Below are 16,715 nucleotides of genomic sequence, written 5' to 3'. Positions count from 1 at the left end.
TTTCAGCCATATAGCGATACGTGTTCAGTATCCTTGGGTATCCTTCAATAAATATGTATATGTGAATACAAAATAATAAAATTATAAAAAATAATTAAAATTATAAAAAAAGAAACAAACAGCAAATAATGTTATAACGTTTTGTGCCTTGTTTATTATGGGTAATTAATGTTGTTTTAAGTACTCACTTGTTATAAAATCAATGCCAATCCATGTCAATGTCACGTTGCTGGTACTATAAATAAAATGTATTGTTATAACCTAAAACGTGCCTTGTTTAAATACACAATGGTGACACCGTTGTCGCACGATGTGAATATATCATTTGAGGAAGATATGCACACCGATCCCAGGGGCCCCTGTGGCATGTACTACATCTACATCTAACAATAGAAACAGCCTCATCAGTTTAAACAAAACCAGTATAAATTTACATATATATGTTTCATTCGATTATCCTGGATTCACGACTGAACTACCATTCCAGCAAACCGTCCACATCACGCACATACAACAACGTATACGACCATCTGTCACCAATGCTAATAGAACAAGTGCCATGCATATTCACAGAGTGCACTCTTGCCGAGACGTACAGTTGCCATCTAGGAAGGTCGCCAGCCGTAAGTATTCTTTGCTTATTATTCAAACACTTTGCTTATTATTCAAACACTTTGCTTATTTTATTAAAATGAACCTTGAACATATTTCTGTTACTGACTGTATATCTAGATTGTGGTTAAGTAGCTGTTCTGCAAATGCTGTTAGATGTGGAATGAAGAGATCCCATTGCATCTCTTCGTCCGGTTCTACAAGTGGGATGGCAGTGTACAGGCAAATGCGTTCTATGTAAGGACGTTCATACTGTCAGTTATATTTACAGGGTGGGCTGGTTATAACTGATCCTACTTCAGCTAAGACAGGGGTTCAGTGTTCATGATGGACTAACCATCCCTTAGGTATTGTCGCAGAGTTACTTTATAACAGTTTGTTTTGACGACGTATATATAGTTTTTGAATGATACCTTTTTGACTACTTCACTTGTTCAGAGTTACATATGCTAAGGCAATCTGGACTATTTCACATGCTGCATCTATGCGTTATAGCGGTCAGTTGTGCTCTTGGTTGGTTGGTTGGTTGGTTGTTTAACGCCGCACTCAGCAATATTCCAGCTATATGACGGCGGTCTGTACATAATCGAGTCTTGACCAGACAATGCAGTGATTAATACCATGAGCATCGATCGACGCAATTGGGATCGATGACATGCATCAACCAAGTCAGCGAGCCTGACCACCCGATCCTGTTAGTAAAGTCGCCTTTTACGGCAAGCATAGGTTGCTGAAGACCTATTCTACCCCGGATCTTCACGGGTCAAGTTGTGCAATTGTGCACTTGTCCAACACTGCAATTCATACTAAGTCTTAATATAATAACATTAATAACCTTGGTCGATTAGTCCCTGTTTTAGATTTATAGGTGTTAGATCTACTTCCAAAACCACTAAATTGATATACATTAACTACGGTTATAACGAACTCAAAGGGACTACTAATTTTAGTTCGTTATAACCGTAATTCGTTATATGCATATATACAGCATAACTACAGCAAATAGTCGGGACTAAAAAGTTAGTTCGTTATATCGGTCAGTTCGTTATAAACGTGTTCGTTATAACCGTAGTTTACTGTAGTAGGTTCTACCATGACAGTTACTATATGACGGAGGCCCATACATACCCAGGGCCATATAAACCAGCGATCTGATGTTTTGACTAAAAGCCACAAAACAATTACCATAATTCATTGTACGTTTCTGACTATGTCATGAGCATGTGTTTATGAATCACTATTAAATTGTTTATGATGCCAGGTGTTCGCGAAACGGTGAGTGTATCGCCACATCGGTGGCACTTGTCACAAATACTTGCAGAGGAAAGTCAATTATTCACCTTAAAAGAACACGGGAACATACGGTACAAGCGAAAAGAAGGAATTGATCGGACAAAATCTTGGCCACCGATGCGTTAAATTGGGAATTGTCCATCGCAGTAATCCTCTTTGAAAGTTCCGATATTTCACGATGAATAGATGTTGGAGCAGATCTCCAAGCAAGATTCGTGATACATTGATGCGTTTGAAATAACTGCCGCCACTACATTTATCCATAACGTTTAGTGAAATTGTATATGACCAGAAACGTTCAATTAATCCTATTGACATCCGTCATCCAAGGGTCATTCTTTGGTCAACTCGACTTTGAACAGAGTTACATTTAGTACGCCTGTCGTTCTTATTCGGCCGGAAAGACTGAAGCGATGATGGTTTTAGACCTTTACCACTTTTATAAAAAAATATTATACCGGAACTACTTTCATTCTGCCTCAGTGTGACACCAGGAAGATCAGTTAAAAAGTACACAACAAATATTCCTTCCATCTGTGTTATATTGTGACATAACATGATCGTTGCGAGGCCCGACCATGCTACCATTATTAATCTATCTAATCTGCGCCACTCACACCTTAAATGTGTTTGTGTACATATAGGCTAGGGGCGGTCGGGTAGCCTGGTGGTTAAAGCGTTTTCTCGTCACGCCGAAGACCCGGGTTCGATTTCCGACATGGGTACAATGTGTCAAGCCCATTTCTGGTGTCCCCCGCCGTGATATTGCTTGAATATTGCTAAAAGCGGCGTAAAACCATACTCACTCACATATAGGCTAAAGGTTCAAATACAAATAATAACGAAAATACATTATGCGCATGTTTGTAGCATGGACTGATTGATACCCCTCCCCCCACCCCAAACACACACACACACCACCCCACCCAACCCTCGTTCCCATCCGACCCAAAAGACCGGACGCAGGGCAAGAAGACTGGAACCTTTGTTTAGGTCACTGAATGAGGCAGCCATGGCATTTGACAAGAAAATACAAGAAGCACTTTCTCTGCTAACGGGGTGTATAAATATTTTGAATTTGTACTTCATTGTTATAAAACAAACGCCATAGGAATCATACATATGCATGACACAATCACTTTTTGCACCAAGAGTTGCGTGTCATCTGTTTGTCTGCGTCACGGAAACGCTTGTCCTCTGAAGCATACTCATCAGAGAATCCAGGCTCTGTTGCCAGGCAACATCGTCCGCTGGTATGCAGACATGTGAAATTCCAGAAGAGCTCCTGGAATATCCTGACATCCTGTGAGTGTAACATCTGGGATGACGCTTTGGAAGGCGTTGCAACACAGACGTACTCCGTTCATCAACAATGTCGCAGCATCCTCATCCCTTGATTGTAAACATACATACGTCCGGAGGCTGGTTATGTAACACCACTCATATATTTTCAAATATGCTGATCTTTTACTATCTATGCATTAGTGTCGAATTAAAATTAAAATTGAATTTGACCTAATTTTGATAAACGTTTACATACAAGCGACACCTGTTGAATTTGGTCTCTATCACTTAATTAAAGGGGTTGGTTGGTTGGTTTGTTGTTTAACGCCGCACTCAGCAATATTCCAGCTATATGACGGCGGTCTGTAAATAATCGAGTCTGGACCAGACAATCCAGTGATTGACATCATGCGCATCGATCGACGCAATTGGGACCAATGACATGCATCAACCAAGTCAACGAGCCTGACCACCCGATCCCGTTAGTCGCCTTTTACGACAAGCATAGTCACCTTTTACGGCAAGTATGGGTTGCTGAAGACCTATTCTACCCCGGATCTTCACGGGTTTTAATTAAAGGGGCTAAACTCTTACCAAATTCCTATTCTTTGTGCTCGGATGAAACACAATATGTACTATCTACGGAGAAAATGGGGCCTCCCTCACCCCACCCTGCAAATTGCGTGGCGGCAAATTACCCCCTAGGGGGGTGGAAATAGGCCTGATACGGAAAATCGTAGTTGCTCCCAATCAACATCCAGCTTGGTTCGGACAACGCTCATACCACACGTTTGTATGACTTAAAGAAACAGGAGAACCGAACGGGCTGTCAATTACCAAATACCATGGAATAGTTACAGTACATGGCAGTAGAAAATAGGTTTCTGTTTCTTTAGGATAGAAGGCGTATTTCACGAAAGCAAACATGTTTCGTCAGAAGATTTCAAAATGCCTATTTGTACGTGTATCTCCCAGATTGACCACTGATTATACGTTCTCAAAAGCGTCCGTTGGTTGAGAATTGCGGACGCACGGCACTGGGTCTACTTCATCTACTAAAATATTACCCAGCGATGTAAATGATAAATTCCCCATCTGGGTAAAAAAATATACGGAAACTGGTTTGAAAGGGATACGGTAATAAGTGTTTTGCGAAAGTGTATTATGTGTGTGAAACAGCATATTGTTCCACTGTAATCGGACAGGCTTGAAAATCCTGTGACACGATTTATGTTTTTTGACAGCTTTACCTAAGCTATTTATACAATACTACCCTATATCTGAACGACATAGGGGCGGTCGGGTAGCCTGGTGGTTAAAGCATTCGCTCGTCTCGCCGAAGACCCGGGTTCGATTCCCGACATGGGTACAAAGTGTGAAGCCCATTTGTGGTGTCCCCCGCCGTGATATTGCTGGAATAATGCTAAAAGCGGCGTAAAACTAAACTCACTCACTGAACGACATAGTGATACATCACATGGACAACTCCATGGGAAAAACACATTTCTAAGAATACATTGCTTGCTTGCTTGTTGTTTAACACCACAACCCAGTCGCAATGGGGCCTCAAATACTCAATAACAGCGACGACCCGTGGGGTTTCCGTGTGAGAATAAGTCAGAAGCAGTCTGTGCTGTTCGTTAGATTCAACTAACTGAATAAAGTTGTTAGGCTCGGTGTTTGGTAGATGGCTGCTCACAATATCAATCACTGAATTGTCCGGTCCAATTGTGTTAACTATTCATTTTAGTTTTGTTTTGTTTGTTTGTTTGTTGTTTAACGCCGCACTCAGCAATATTCCAGCTATATGACGGCGGTCTGTAAATAATCGAGTCTGGACCAGGCAATCAGTGATTGACATTCTGAGCCTCGATTGGGATACGATGACATCCATCAACCAAGTCAGCGAACCTGACCACCCGATCCCGTTAGTCGCCTCTTACGACCAGCATAGTCGACTTTTACACCAAGCATGGGTTGCTAAAGTCTATTCTATAAATGACAAAACTCGATTTCCCTTATGACAGAAAAAGACAACAGAGAGCTACACGCACGCACGCACGCACGCACGCACGCACGCACGCAAAGACACTATTCCTATGCTTCGAACAAGCTAAAATCACCTGTCCTGACGTGAATGTACTATGGATCGCGATATTACATTCTCGTATTGCGTTTTGGTCACGCGTTACCAAACTTCTGTCACAAATATCGATATTTCAAAAGAATGTACATTTGGGTACCAACGTAAATTACACGAAATAATGAAATCGGACTACATAGAAAAAAGTCATAGCGAAATGTCTGCCCTATCTAAAAATCAAAGTGGGCGTTGGTTCCCCACACTCGCTTGTGTAATTTCACTTATATTGCCGAATTACTTTGATATTATTTTGATGACATTTTATTTTGAATGTACTCAATTTGTTTTTAAAACATAGAGTATCCATACTCAGAAATATTCACAGATACCTATGGGTTCTGATTGACAAAATATTTGTCAATTTGTGGGATAGAACATTAGACATAGAGAATCTCACCCAAGGTTATTTAGATGTAAATATATCAACACGAGTTGATACACGTTTAAAACTCCGAGGCCTGCCGAGTATAAAAACATACGAGAGCACTAAAAGGTTTATCATATTTGCTATCGTAGTTTGTCAACAGCACTATACAGTGTCTTGAGTGAAAAAAGTACAGCTAACCAAAATATAGTGATGTCTTTTGCTTGTGACGTCATGGTACCCAGAGCATTGCCATGAAATTTCATTGAAGTGTTTGTTTGTTTGTTGTTTAACGCCACACTCAGCAATATTCCAGCTATATGACGGCGGTCTGTAAATAATCGAGTCTGGACCAGACAATCCAGTGATTGACATCATAAGCATCGATCCACGCAATTGAGATACGATGCGTGCATCAACCAAGTTAGCGAGGCTGACCACCCGATCTTACGAGCATAGTCGCCTTTTAGGGCAAGTATGGGTTGCTGAAGACCTATTCTATCCCAGATCATCACGTGAAGATTCCGGGGTAGAATAGGTCTTCAGCAACCCATGCTTGCCGTAAAAGGCGACTGACGGGATCGGGTGGTCAGGCTCGCTGACTTGGTTGATGCATGTCATCGATTTCAATTGCGTGGATCGATGCTCATGACGTCAATCACTGGATTGTCTGGTCCAGACTCGATTATTTACAGACCGCCGTCATATAGCTGGAATATTGCTGAGAGCGGCGTTAAACAACAAACCAACCAACCAACTAAACCAACCACGGGTCATGTGTTCATAAGATATGCATCATGGATGAAAATGTAATTAACGGGATACAAGAAAAATATAAAATAATCAATATATGTACACTGATGTTGACGTAAGAAATCACCACCTTTCACATCATTGCGTTCAGCGACAGCTGCATGCGCGATGTACAGCGGTGACTCAGGGATCAGAATACATCGACTCATACATGTATAAGTCAGCAGAATTAATCTCGCAATGTGTGCATTGTTATTTTTGATGATATTCACTGTAACCTAGAGAAAAGCAATCACCATTATGCGTGAGTTTGCTTTGAATATTGAACCTATTTAACATTTCTGTTTAATAGGAATTGGAACAATCATTGTAGTGTGTATGTTTTGAATTCAGTAGTGCTAGCTGTGGTTATCGTCCCATGAATATCGCCATGAATGGAAACCTATGCATATTAGTGAATACACGAATAATCTCTTAAATTATTTTGACGCAAGTGGCTTCAACTATCATAAGTCGGTTTTGTTTGTGTTGCAATATTCCAGCTATATGATGGCGGTCTGTATATGATCGAGTCTGGACCACACAATCCAGTGATTGATTTCATCAGCATCGATCCACGCAATTGGGATACGATGACATGTTTCATTTGTTTGTTTGTTGTTTAACGCCACACTCAGCAATATTCCACCTTTATGACGGCGGTCTGTAAGTAACCGAGTCTGGACCGGACAATCCAGTGATTGACAACATGAGCATCGATCCACGCAACTGGGATACGATGACATGCATCAACCAAGTCAGCGAGCCTGACCACCCGATCCCGTCAGTCGCCTCTTACAACAAGCATAGTCGCCTTTTACGCCAAGCATGGGTTGGTGAAGACCTATTCTACCCCGGATCTTCACAGGAATAATCTTGGACGCGACGTTGAACCCCATTTCAGCTCACCTCAACGGTAACTAGCAGGGACAGTTAACATCGATACATTGAGATAAATCTGAAGCGCTAACTGAACCATTTAACATACTGTGTTTCAGACACATTGACATCAGCATGGAGATGACGACCTGGAGAAAGTTGGGGCTGACAGGGCTACTAGTGTACACAGCATCACTGGAGGTAGGTACTGGTTGGTTGGTTGGTTTGTTGTTTAACGCCGCACTCAGCAATATTCCAGCTATATGACGGCGGTCTGTAAATAAACGAGTCTGGACCAGACAATGCAGTGATTGATCTCATGAGCATCCATCCACGCATTTGGGATCGATGACATGCATCAACCAAGTCAGCGAGCCTGACCACCCGATCCCGTTAGTCGCCTTTTACGACAAGCATAGTCACCTTTAGGTTAGAACAACGCTCCGGACCCGTGAGGATCTAGGGTAGAATAGATCTTCAGCATCCCATGCTTGCCGTTAGAGGCGGCTAACGGGATCGGGTGGGAAGTCTCGCTGACTTAGTTGATGCATGTCATTGTATTCTAATTGCATAGATCGATGCTCGTGTTGTCAATCACTAGATCGTCTGGTCCAGATTCGATTATTTCCAGACCGCTGTCATATAGCTGGAATATTGCTCATTGCGGCGTTAAACAACAAACAAACAAAACCACGCTCCAGCGACTTGATGACTTGCATCACGTGACTGAAACTTTCTCTCTTTTCTAAAAAAAACCCGTGCTTATTTTGAAATCAGAAAAGATTGCCCCAAAGCTAGCCTTTCGGTGCGCTTTACATATTGTTTCGCATAATAATATACATATGCTACTACTACTGCATATTTATACATTAACGTCACCATATATCGCTTGCGCTCCGTAGAGCTTTTATGACAGCACGTTGAGCCGTACAACCAATGTAAACAATTGATAAATACGCAAATAGAAAGTTTTTCACGTTTTAGGATATTTTCTCAATGAGAGTTAACCATTCTTTGACGTGTTATCTGAGTTTGTAGACTCGTCAAAAATGAAACAGATCAAAAGCATATGCAATATTTTGAATGGACCGTGTAAGATGTGACGAATCGTCACATTGCGCTGGCCTGTGGTAGAGGCAGGAGAATGGTTTGGAACAGGTCCGTGGAAATCTGTGCTCAATGGAGCTCTGTAGTGGGTGTCGTAGATCGTTGACGGCGGTTCAACTACTCCATGTGAGAGTCTGGGTTATACTTGTTTGTTTGTTTGTTGTTTGACGCCGCACTCAGAAATGTTAAATCTAAATGACGGCGGTCTGCAAATAATCGAATCTGGACCGGACAATCCAGTGACTGATATCATGAGCATCGATCCACGCAAGTCGGTTGGTTGGTTGGTTTGTTGTTCTACGCCGCACTCTTCAATATTCCAGCTATATAACGGCGGTCTGTAAATAAACGAGTCTGGACCAGACAATGCAGTGATTGATATCATTAGCATCAATCCACGCATTTGGGATCGATGACATGCATCAACCAAGTCAGCGAGCCTGACCACCCGATCCCGTTAGTCGCCTTTTACGACAAGCATAGTCACCTTTAGGTTAGAACAACGCTCCGGACCCTCGAGGATCTAGGGTAGAATAGATCTTCAGCATCCCATGCATGCCGTTAGAGGCGGCTAACGGGATCGGGTGGTCAGGCTCGCTGACTTGGTTGATGCATGTTATTATATTCTAATGGCATAGATCGATGCTCGTGATGTCATCCACTGGATTGTCTGGTCCAGACTCGATTATTTCCAGACCGCTGTCATATAGCTGGAATATTGCTCATTGCGGCGTTAAACAACAAACAAACAAAACCACGCTCCAGCGACTTGATGACTTGCATCACGTGACTGGACCTTTCTCTCTTTTCTTAAAAAAAAACGTGCTTATTTTGAAATCAGAACTGATTGCCCCAAAGCTAGCCTTTCGGTGCGCTTTACATATTGTTTTGCATAATTATATACATATGCTACTACTACTGCATATTTATACATTAACGTCACCGTATCGCTTGCGCTCCGTAGGGCTTTTAAGCGGCACGTTGAGCCGTACAACCAATGTAAACAATGGATAAATACGGAAACGGAAAGTTTTTCACGTTTAAGGATATTTTCTCAATCAGAGTTAACCGTTCTTTGACGTGTTATCTAAATTTGTAGACTCGTCAAAAATGAAACAGATCAAAAGCATATGCAATATCTTGAATGGACCGTGTAAGATGTGACGAATCGTCACATTGCGCTGGCCTGTGGTAGAGGCAGGAGAATGGTTTGGAACAGGTCCGTGGAAATCTGTGCTTGTCGTCCGTGACGTCTCACTGGAGCACTGTAGTTGGTGTCGTAGATCGCTGACGGCGGTTCAACTACTCAATGTGAGAGTCTGGGTTATACTTATTTGTTTTTGTTGTTGTTTGACGCCGCATTCAGAAATGTTAAATCTAAATGACGGCGGTCTGCAAATAATCGAATCTGGACCGGACAATCCAGTGACTGATATCATGAGCATCGATCCACGCAAGTCGGATACGATGACATGCATCAACCAAGTCAGCGAGCTTGACCACCCGATCTCGTTAGTCGCCTCTACAGACAAACATAGTCGCTTCTTACAGCAAGCATGGTTTGCTGAAGACCTATTCTACCTCGGATCTTCACGGGTCGCCTTTTACAATAAATAGGCACAAATTAAAGTGGCATCACCAACAAGGATGCAGCGTCTGGGTTAGAGTATGTTCCCATCAACACATGGTTGTCGTAAGAAGCAACTATAAAGGCGATGGGATCAGGCTCCGTGGCGTGGTTGATTGTTCGCTGCTCATAATAACAATCATACGATTGTCTGGACCAGACTCGATAAACTACTGCCCGCCTTCATATAGCTTGGTTGGTTTGTTTGTTTGTTGTTTAACGCCGCACTCAGCAATATTCCAGCTATATGACGGCGGTCTGTAAATAACCGAGTCTGTACCAGACAACCCAGTGATTAATATCATGAGCATCGATCCACGCAATTGGGATCGATGACAAGTATCAACCAAGTCAGCGAGCCTGACCACCCGTTAGTCGCCTTTTACGACAAGCATAGTCGCCTTTATGGCAAGCATGGGTTTTGAAGACCTATTCTACCCCGGAATCTTCATGGGTCTAATATAGCTTGAATATTGTTGAGTGCGGCATGAAACAAACCGTGTCCTAACGCGCGCAGGGCGTGGCCGTCTTAGTAGGGACGGGAAGCTCATCTGTGTGAACAGTATCTGACAGAACCTCTTCTATCGATAACCTAGTGAGGGTAGGCTACGTGGTCTTGAGAGATGAGACACTGTGATATTTAAGATAACCCACCAAAAGCAACATCTGTATGCAACATATACAACATTAAAAACACTTACAGTAAACTACGTTTATAACGAACACGCTTATAACGAACTGACGGATATAACAAACCTACTTTTTGGTCCCGATTATTTGCTGTAGTTATGCTGTATATATGCTTATAACGAACTACGGTTATAACGAACTAAAATTAGTAGTCCCTTTGAGTTCGTTATAACCGTAGTTTACTGTATATGCTTAAATCTGAGTGGGTGAAAACGTTGTTGAAATGAATTCGAATCCCGGAAACCTTACAGACCTTACACGGTGTAGGAATTATGTCATTGACGAGTATCACGTCCTTAATTTGAAATAGAAAAAAATGAATCCATGATGAATATCGTATCGATTAAATACTGCGCCGGAGAAATATTATTATAATCAGATGATTATTTTTCCACACTCTGCCAACCTTGCCGGTTCAATTGTCACGACAGCATGTGAAGCATCGATTTTAGCACAGTCGTGCTAGCATTCCAGAGTGTTGTCATTTTTTATCAATTTACTGTCGATAAACAAGACGTGTTTTCAGTTTTTCTATCGGTTCCAAGCCAAACTTTTGGACCTCAAATACTTAATACCAGCGGCACCCGTGGGAATTCAGCGTGAGAATAAGTCCGAAGCTATCTGTGCTGGTCGTTAAATTCTACTAACTTTATCAAGTTGTTAGGCTCGCTGTTTGGTAGATCGCTACTCACTGTATTGTCTGGTCCAGTTCTGTAAATAATCAGACAATCCAGTGTTTGACATCACGAGCGTCTATCCACACAATTGGAAAACGACGACATGCTTCAACCAAGTCAAGGAGCCTGACCACCCGATCCCGTTAGTCGCCTTTTACGACAAGTATGGGTTACTGAAGACCTATTCTCCCCGGATTTTTTGTGTAGTCAGGCTCAATGAACTACATACTACCTGCGCGTTTCTTTTTTTTGGAGTGTATGTATATATATTTGAACAAAAATAATTTTGATCCGGGAAGGAATAGGTCTTCAGCAATCCATGCTCGCCGTAAAAGATGACTATGTTTGTCGTAAGAGGCGACTAACGAGATCGGGTGGTCAGACTCGCTGACTTGGTTGAAGAATGTCATCGATCCCAATTGTGTGGATCGATGATCATGATGTCAATCACTGGATTGTCTGGTCAAGGCGAAAAACATAAAACAGTGCGGCGTAAAACATAGAAACCAATCAATCATTAGGCGTAAAAATCAAATTAGTGGTAAAAATCATATGAATGGGCCACTGAAAAAGTGATGTCTGCGAACAAGATAATCATGTCCTTTTATGCCGGTCGTACTCGCCAGAAGGCATCAACTAGTGGCTGAGGAGACGTAAATCCATGTAACTGGTATAGAATCGGATGGCATCGCGTATTCTGTTTAGAAGCGTTATATCATATTCGGGCATGTGAAACCTTGAAGAGTTTAGTTATAAGCACAACCTTTCATGAAATTTGAAATGAAAGCGACAAAACCCGTTCTAATATTCATCAAAAATCCCAGATTCATTAGAAATATACATGCTCAAAAATAACTAAGCAATTGAGAAATATAGACGCCACAAGATTGATCTCATGGTTTATTGATCCACATGCACGGGACGTTCCGACTGAAAAATCAAAATGAGGCTTCTTGTAGTAGACCGTAATACAGAAGATGCCACCGATTGAAATATACTGTTAGTAGATCAATGTAAGTACATGTACAGATATAATGATGTGTTACTTCAACATGTAGAGACCCGTGAAGATCCGGGTTAGAATAGGTCTTCAGGAACCCATGCTTGCTGTAAAAGGCGACTATGCTTGTCGCAAGAGGCGACTAACGGGATCGGGTGGTCATGCTCACTGATTTGGTTGATGCAGGTCATCGATCCCAATGCGTGGATCGCTGCTCATGATATCAAGCATTGGATTGTCTGGTCGAGACTCAATTATTTACAGACAGGTGAGGTGAAATGGGGTTTAACGTCGCGTCCAAGATTATTGCACTTATATAGCGACGTGCATGCACGTGTGTGTGTGTGTGTGTGTGTGGCTGCTTGTACTAGTCCGGACTGATGCCGATTTATAGTGCTAGCTCACTGAGATACCATGCCGCAGTTTAACATGGATACCCCACTCAGACACAGTATACTGACTCCGAGCCGACCAGTCCTTGTTTTAGCCCCTCAATGGCGAGCGCCAGACAGGGTAACAACAAGTACCATCTTTTAACGTCTTTTGGTATGACGCGGCCGGGGATCGAACCCCGGACCTTCCACTCTCCGTGCGGACGCTCTACCTCTAAACCACGGAGGCGGTCTATTTACACACAGACGTCATATAGCTGGAATATTGCCTTGTGCGGAGTTAAACAACAAACAAACAAACAACATAAAGGCGACAAAAACTTGTCCACATTCTCAAGAAATCTCTGCTAAAAACCGAGTCGATTGCACAATTCCAACCATATCATGCGTCCATGAATAGCGATGATACAAGGTGTTCGTGATAAGGTGATCGCATCCTGCCCTTCCGGTAGCACCCTTGACAAACACCTGTAAAATCAAGTCAATTGTTTACCTGAAAAAGTCACGCGAACATATGGTTCAAGTCAAAATAGGGAATTGCATCGGACATACCTTTTGTCCCTGATGCTACTTTTTAAATGCCATCTTTGGCATGTCTACCATGAACAATTTTAAGCTTTAATGGGGCCTTGAATATAGTAACCTTGAAAAAAATATGAGTAAGAGTCAATGTATCTGTAAAGCTTTTGAAACGTTTTATGGTAAACTTGGGGATGACGTTTCCAAATTTGACGCATAGTGGCCAACATCATTTCTCATGCAATTGCCTTGTTTTTCACAGTTGGACATTTGACTTGGTGTTGCATGTGTTTGTGACGGGTGCCACCGATGGGGCAGGATACGTTTCCCTTTTCGCGTTAACTGGTATCATTACTATTTGACAATACCATATGTGTCACTTGTAGGAATTTGATAGAGTTCATTAACATGTGCTTATGATATAGCTGGAATCGCACAATGGACTCTGCTTTCAGATGGTTGATTTGTGTGTTTGTTGTTTAACGCCGCACTCAGCAGTATTCCAGCTATATGACGAATGTCTCTAAATAATCGAGTCTTGACCAGACAATCCAGTGATTTACATCAAGAACATCGATCCACGCAATTGGGATAGATGACATGCATCAACCAAGTCAGCGAGCCTGACCACCCGATCCCGTTAGCCGCCTTTTACGACAAGCATAGTCGCCTTTTACGGCAAGCATGGGTTGCTGAAGTCCTATTCTACCCCTGTAATCTTTCAGAAGATATTCCCTATGCAGAGTTTTGCGCGTCGCACAATTGTGTGTCCGGTTAGGCACAGATGAAGAAATGCCTGCACGGGTGTCCCAGTCGTCTAAGGCGCCGCGATTCGCTGTGCAGAGTTGCGTCCCTTGGGCACGACAGAAACCTATGATTGTGGGTTCGAATCCCGGTCGCCCCGATCATGTTTCTAGGTTTGTCAGCACCTTACCCGTGCTCGTGGGTTTCACCGAAGTGGTAAACGTCTGAGACCTGCATCACTTCGGGCTTTCCTCCCAAATTAAGCTGACACGCCGCGATATAAGTGGAATATTGTTAAAAGCAGCGTTAAACCCAACTCACTCACTCACTCACTCCATGCCTATAAGGGCCCTCCAAATACATTATTGAGGGTACCTGGACCTCCACTTTTGTAAGTCAAGTAAAACCCTACTTATGTTATATTTCCAGGGCAGTTTTACAGGAGTGCTCGGACCAACATTGCCAGCACTGCAATGCCTCTTCGGTACCGATTTAAAGACGATCTCTATCATCTTCTTCGTGTTTGGTATGATGAATGCCCTCGGCTCAGTGTTGGGCTGCTTCCTGTTGTCCAAGCTGGAGCTCCACCTTGTGATGGCAGCGGCAACAACAATAGCCCTTGCGTCACAGTGTGTCTTCCCATTCCTGGACAGTGTGTACTCAGCAATAGTCATGTCCGCCATTACCGCTCTATGCATAGGGGTGCTATTTAACAGTAAGTACTTTGATTTACATTACCTGATTGAAAATTCAAAGCATGACCACTCGATCTTTGAAGTCATCTCGTAGAACACACAATGCCATTTACGAAGACCGATAACTGGTAGTCTAGATCACCTACTCTGTGTACCACTCTGACAAAAGTAAATTGGCAAGGCTCCTGTGGCCGAAAGCCATGACCACACGATGCCACTTAGAAAGTGTTCAAATGTAACAAATGTTATATTTGGGATAACACTTCCTTCGAACAGTTTAGGTTCGAATCCCGGATGGGAATCAACCCAACAAAACGAAGTGTTATCCCATATATAACATTTGTTCTGTCTGGTCTGGTCTCGATACAATGTGTAGAGATGGGATTACATTTCAATAGAGATGCCATTGTATTTATTGGTATAACATTTTGATATTTTGATACACGCAACCGAACAAACTTATTATAAAACAATTAAAATCTTCCATGTATTCGCTTGCAGGTCGTATATTCCGAGCAGATGATTTATGGCCACACCAGCCGTTTGCTGTTCATCTGGTCATCGCTGGGTTCGCCCTGGGTCCTATCATAGCGTCCTTAGTGGCTGCCCCCTTCCTACACGAACAGGAATCACCACCCAATACGACCATCCCCATCACAGAAGACGGGTCGTTGTGTCCGAATGAGACCCATCGTGTTCAGTATGTGTACGTAATCCTCGCTTCCTCTGGCGTCCCTTTATCTATCATCATGTTCGTCCTGTACACGTTTTTCAGGCAGAGATCTCCTTCCTACTCCACGATCTTTGAATCTCGTTCCACTGGCGACAGTTACAACAACCGACGAGGATACACCCTTTTCCTTGTGTTTTTTTACCTTCTGTGTATGCCTGCAGGAGGAATATTCGTAACTTATGGCAACCTTCTTTCGACTTACGGAGTGAACAGCGCGATGAACATCAGCACCAGCTACATGGCGTTAATAACAGCGCTATTCTGGGGAGCCTTTGTGACTGGGCGAATCGTCATGACAGTAATCTCAATCTTCATTCGTCAGATTTGGATCATAATAGTTTGCTATATTGGTTTGTTTTCAGCATCTGTAATGCTTATTGTCTTCGGACGAGAAAGTGAAACGTGGCTTGCATCTGTTACAGCCTTTTTCGGATTCTTCTGTGCTCCTTTCTCAGCACTGAGTTTCTCTTGGGCCAGGGAGCATATTCAGTTAACAGGATTTGTAATAGCTCTTGGAAGTGTGGGGGAATACACAGGAGCTATGGTCGGCCCCTACGTAGGGGGTGTGCTCATAGGAACGTACGGATCAGATGCGTTTCTTTACGTTGTACTGGGCATTGTAACCTATCAGTTTTCTATATTTTGCTGTTTCTACTTCATAGGCAAATACGTACTCGACAAAAGGGTAGATGAACGAATACAGCTGCTTCAAACAAACGTAAATGACTCAAGCTCTAACTCTGATTAGTAAAAGTGTGTTTCGTGTGCCTGTCAGTGACTTTCCCCTGATTGTGTTCGATTGAAGACATGTGGATGACATTTCAAAATTTCATGCAACAGCGACAAAAATGATGTCCGATGCAGGTCCATGTTTTGACATGTACAAGCTGTTCCCGTGGGTCTTTTTTTCAGGTGGACAGGTGACTTACTTTTGTGTGTTTTGGGTGCCACCGGTACGGCAGGATACGCTCACCTTTCGCGAACACCTGGTGTCATCACTATTGAATTCCGGGACGCATGATCATGACATGGTCGGACCTGTACAATCGACAAGATGTCTTATGAAAATTGAAAGGGTTTTGTCGTTTTAATTTTTTTGTGACGGGTGCCACCGGTGGGACAGAATAGGCTCACCTGTTCGCGAAAAGACAGAATATTATCACT

General features: G+C 42.7%; 1 protein-coding gene across 1 annotated transcript; it reads left to right on the top strand.

Moving 5' to 3' along the window:
* The first annotated feature begins 581 nt into the window (after positions 1 to 581).
* Positions 582 to 16,354, top strand: LOC124151597 (sodium-dependent glucose transporter 1-like). Its single transcript, XM_046524129.2, has 4 exons — positions 582 to 623; positions 7,487 to 7,568; positions 14,553 to 14,838; positions 15,320 to 16,354. Exons 2-4 carry the CDS (start codon positions 7,503 to 7,505, stop codon positions 16,297 to 16,299), a joined length of 1,332 nt encoding a protein of 443 aa, XP_046380085.2. The 5' UTR covers positions 582 to 623; positions 7,487 to 7,502; the 3' UTR covers positions 16,300 to 16,354.
* The last annotated feature ends 361 nt before the right edge of the window (positions 16,355 to 16,715 follow it).

The sequence above is a fragment of the Haliotis rufescens genome, unplaced genomic scaffold (assembly GCF_023055435.1).
Source record: "Haliotis rufescens isolate VD_foot unplaced genomic scaffold, xgHalRufe1.0.p SCAF_33, whole genome shotgun sequence".
Lineage (NCBI taxonomy): Eukaryota > Metazoa > Mollusca > Gastropoda > Lepetellida > Haliotidae > Haliotis > Haliotis rufescens.
This window is presented reverse-complemented; position numbering and strand designations above follow the sequence as displayed.

What these genes read in the sequence shown, in the direction of transcription:
- LOC124151597 (XM_046524129.2), top strand. Translation starts at nt 7,503, where the DNA reads ATGGAGATGACGACCTGGAGAAAGTTGGGGCTGACAGGGCTACTAGTG. An exon ending in TGTACACAGCATCACTGGAG is followed by an intron (nt 7,569 to 14,552) that starts GTAGGTACTGGT and finishes TTATATTTCCAG; the next exon opens with GGCAGTTTTACAGGAGTGCT. An exon ending in CATAGGGGTGCTATTTAACA is followed by an intron (nt 14,839 to 15,319) that starts GTAAGTACTTTG and finishes ATTCGCTTGCAG; the next exon opens with GTCGTATATTCCGAGCAGAT.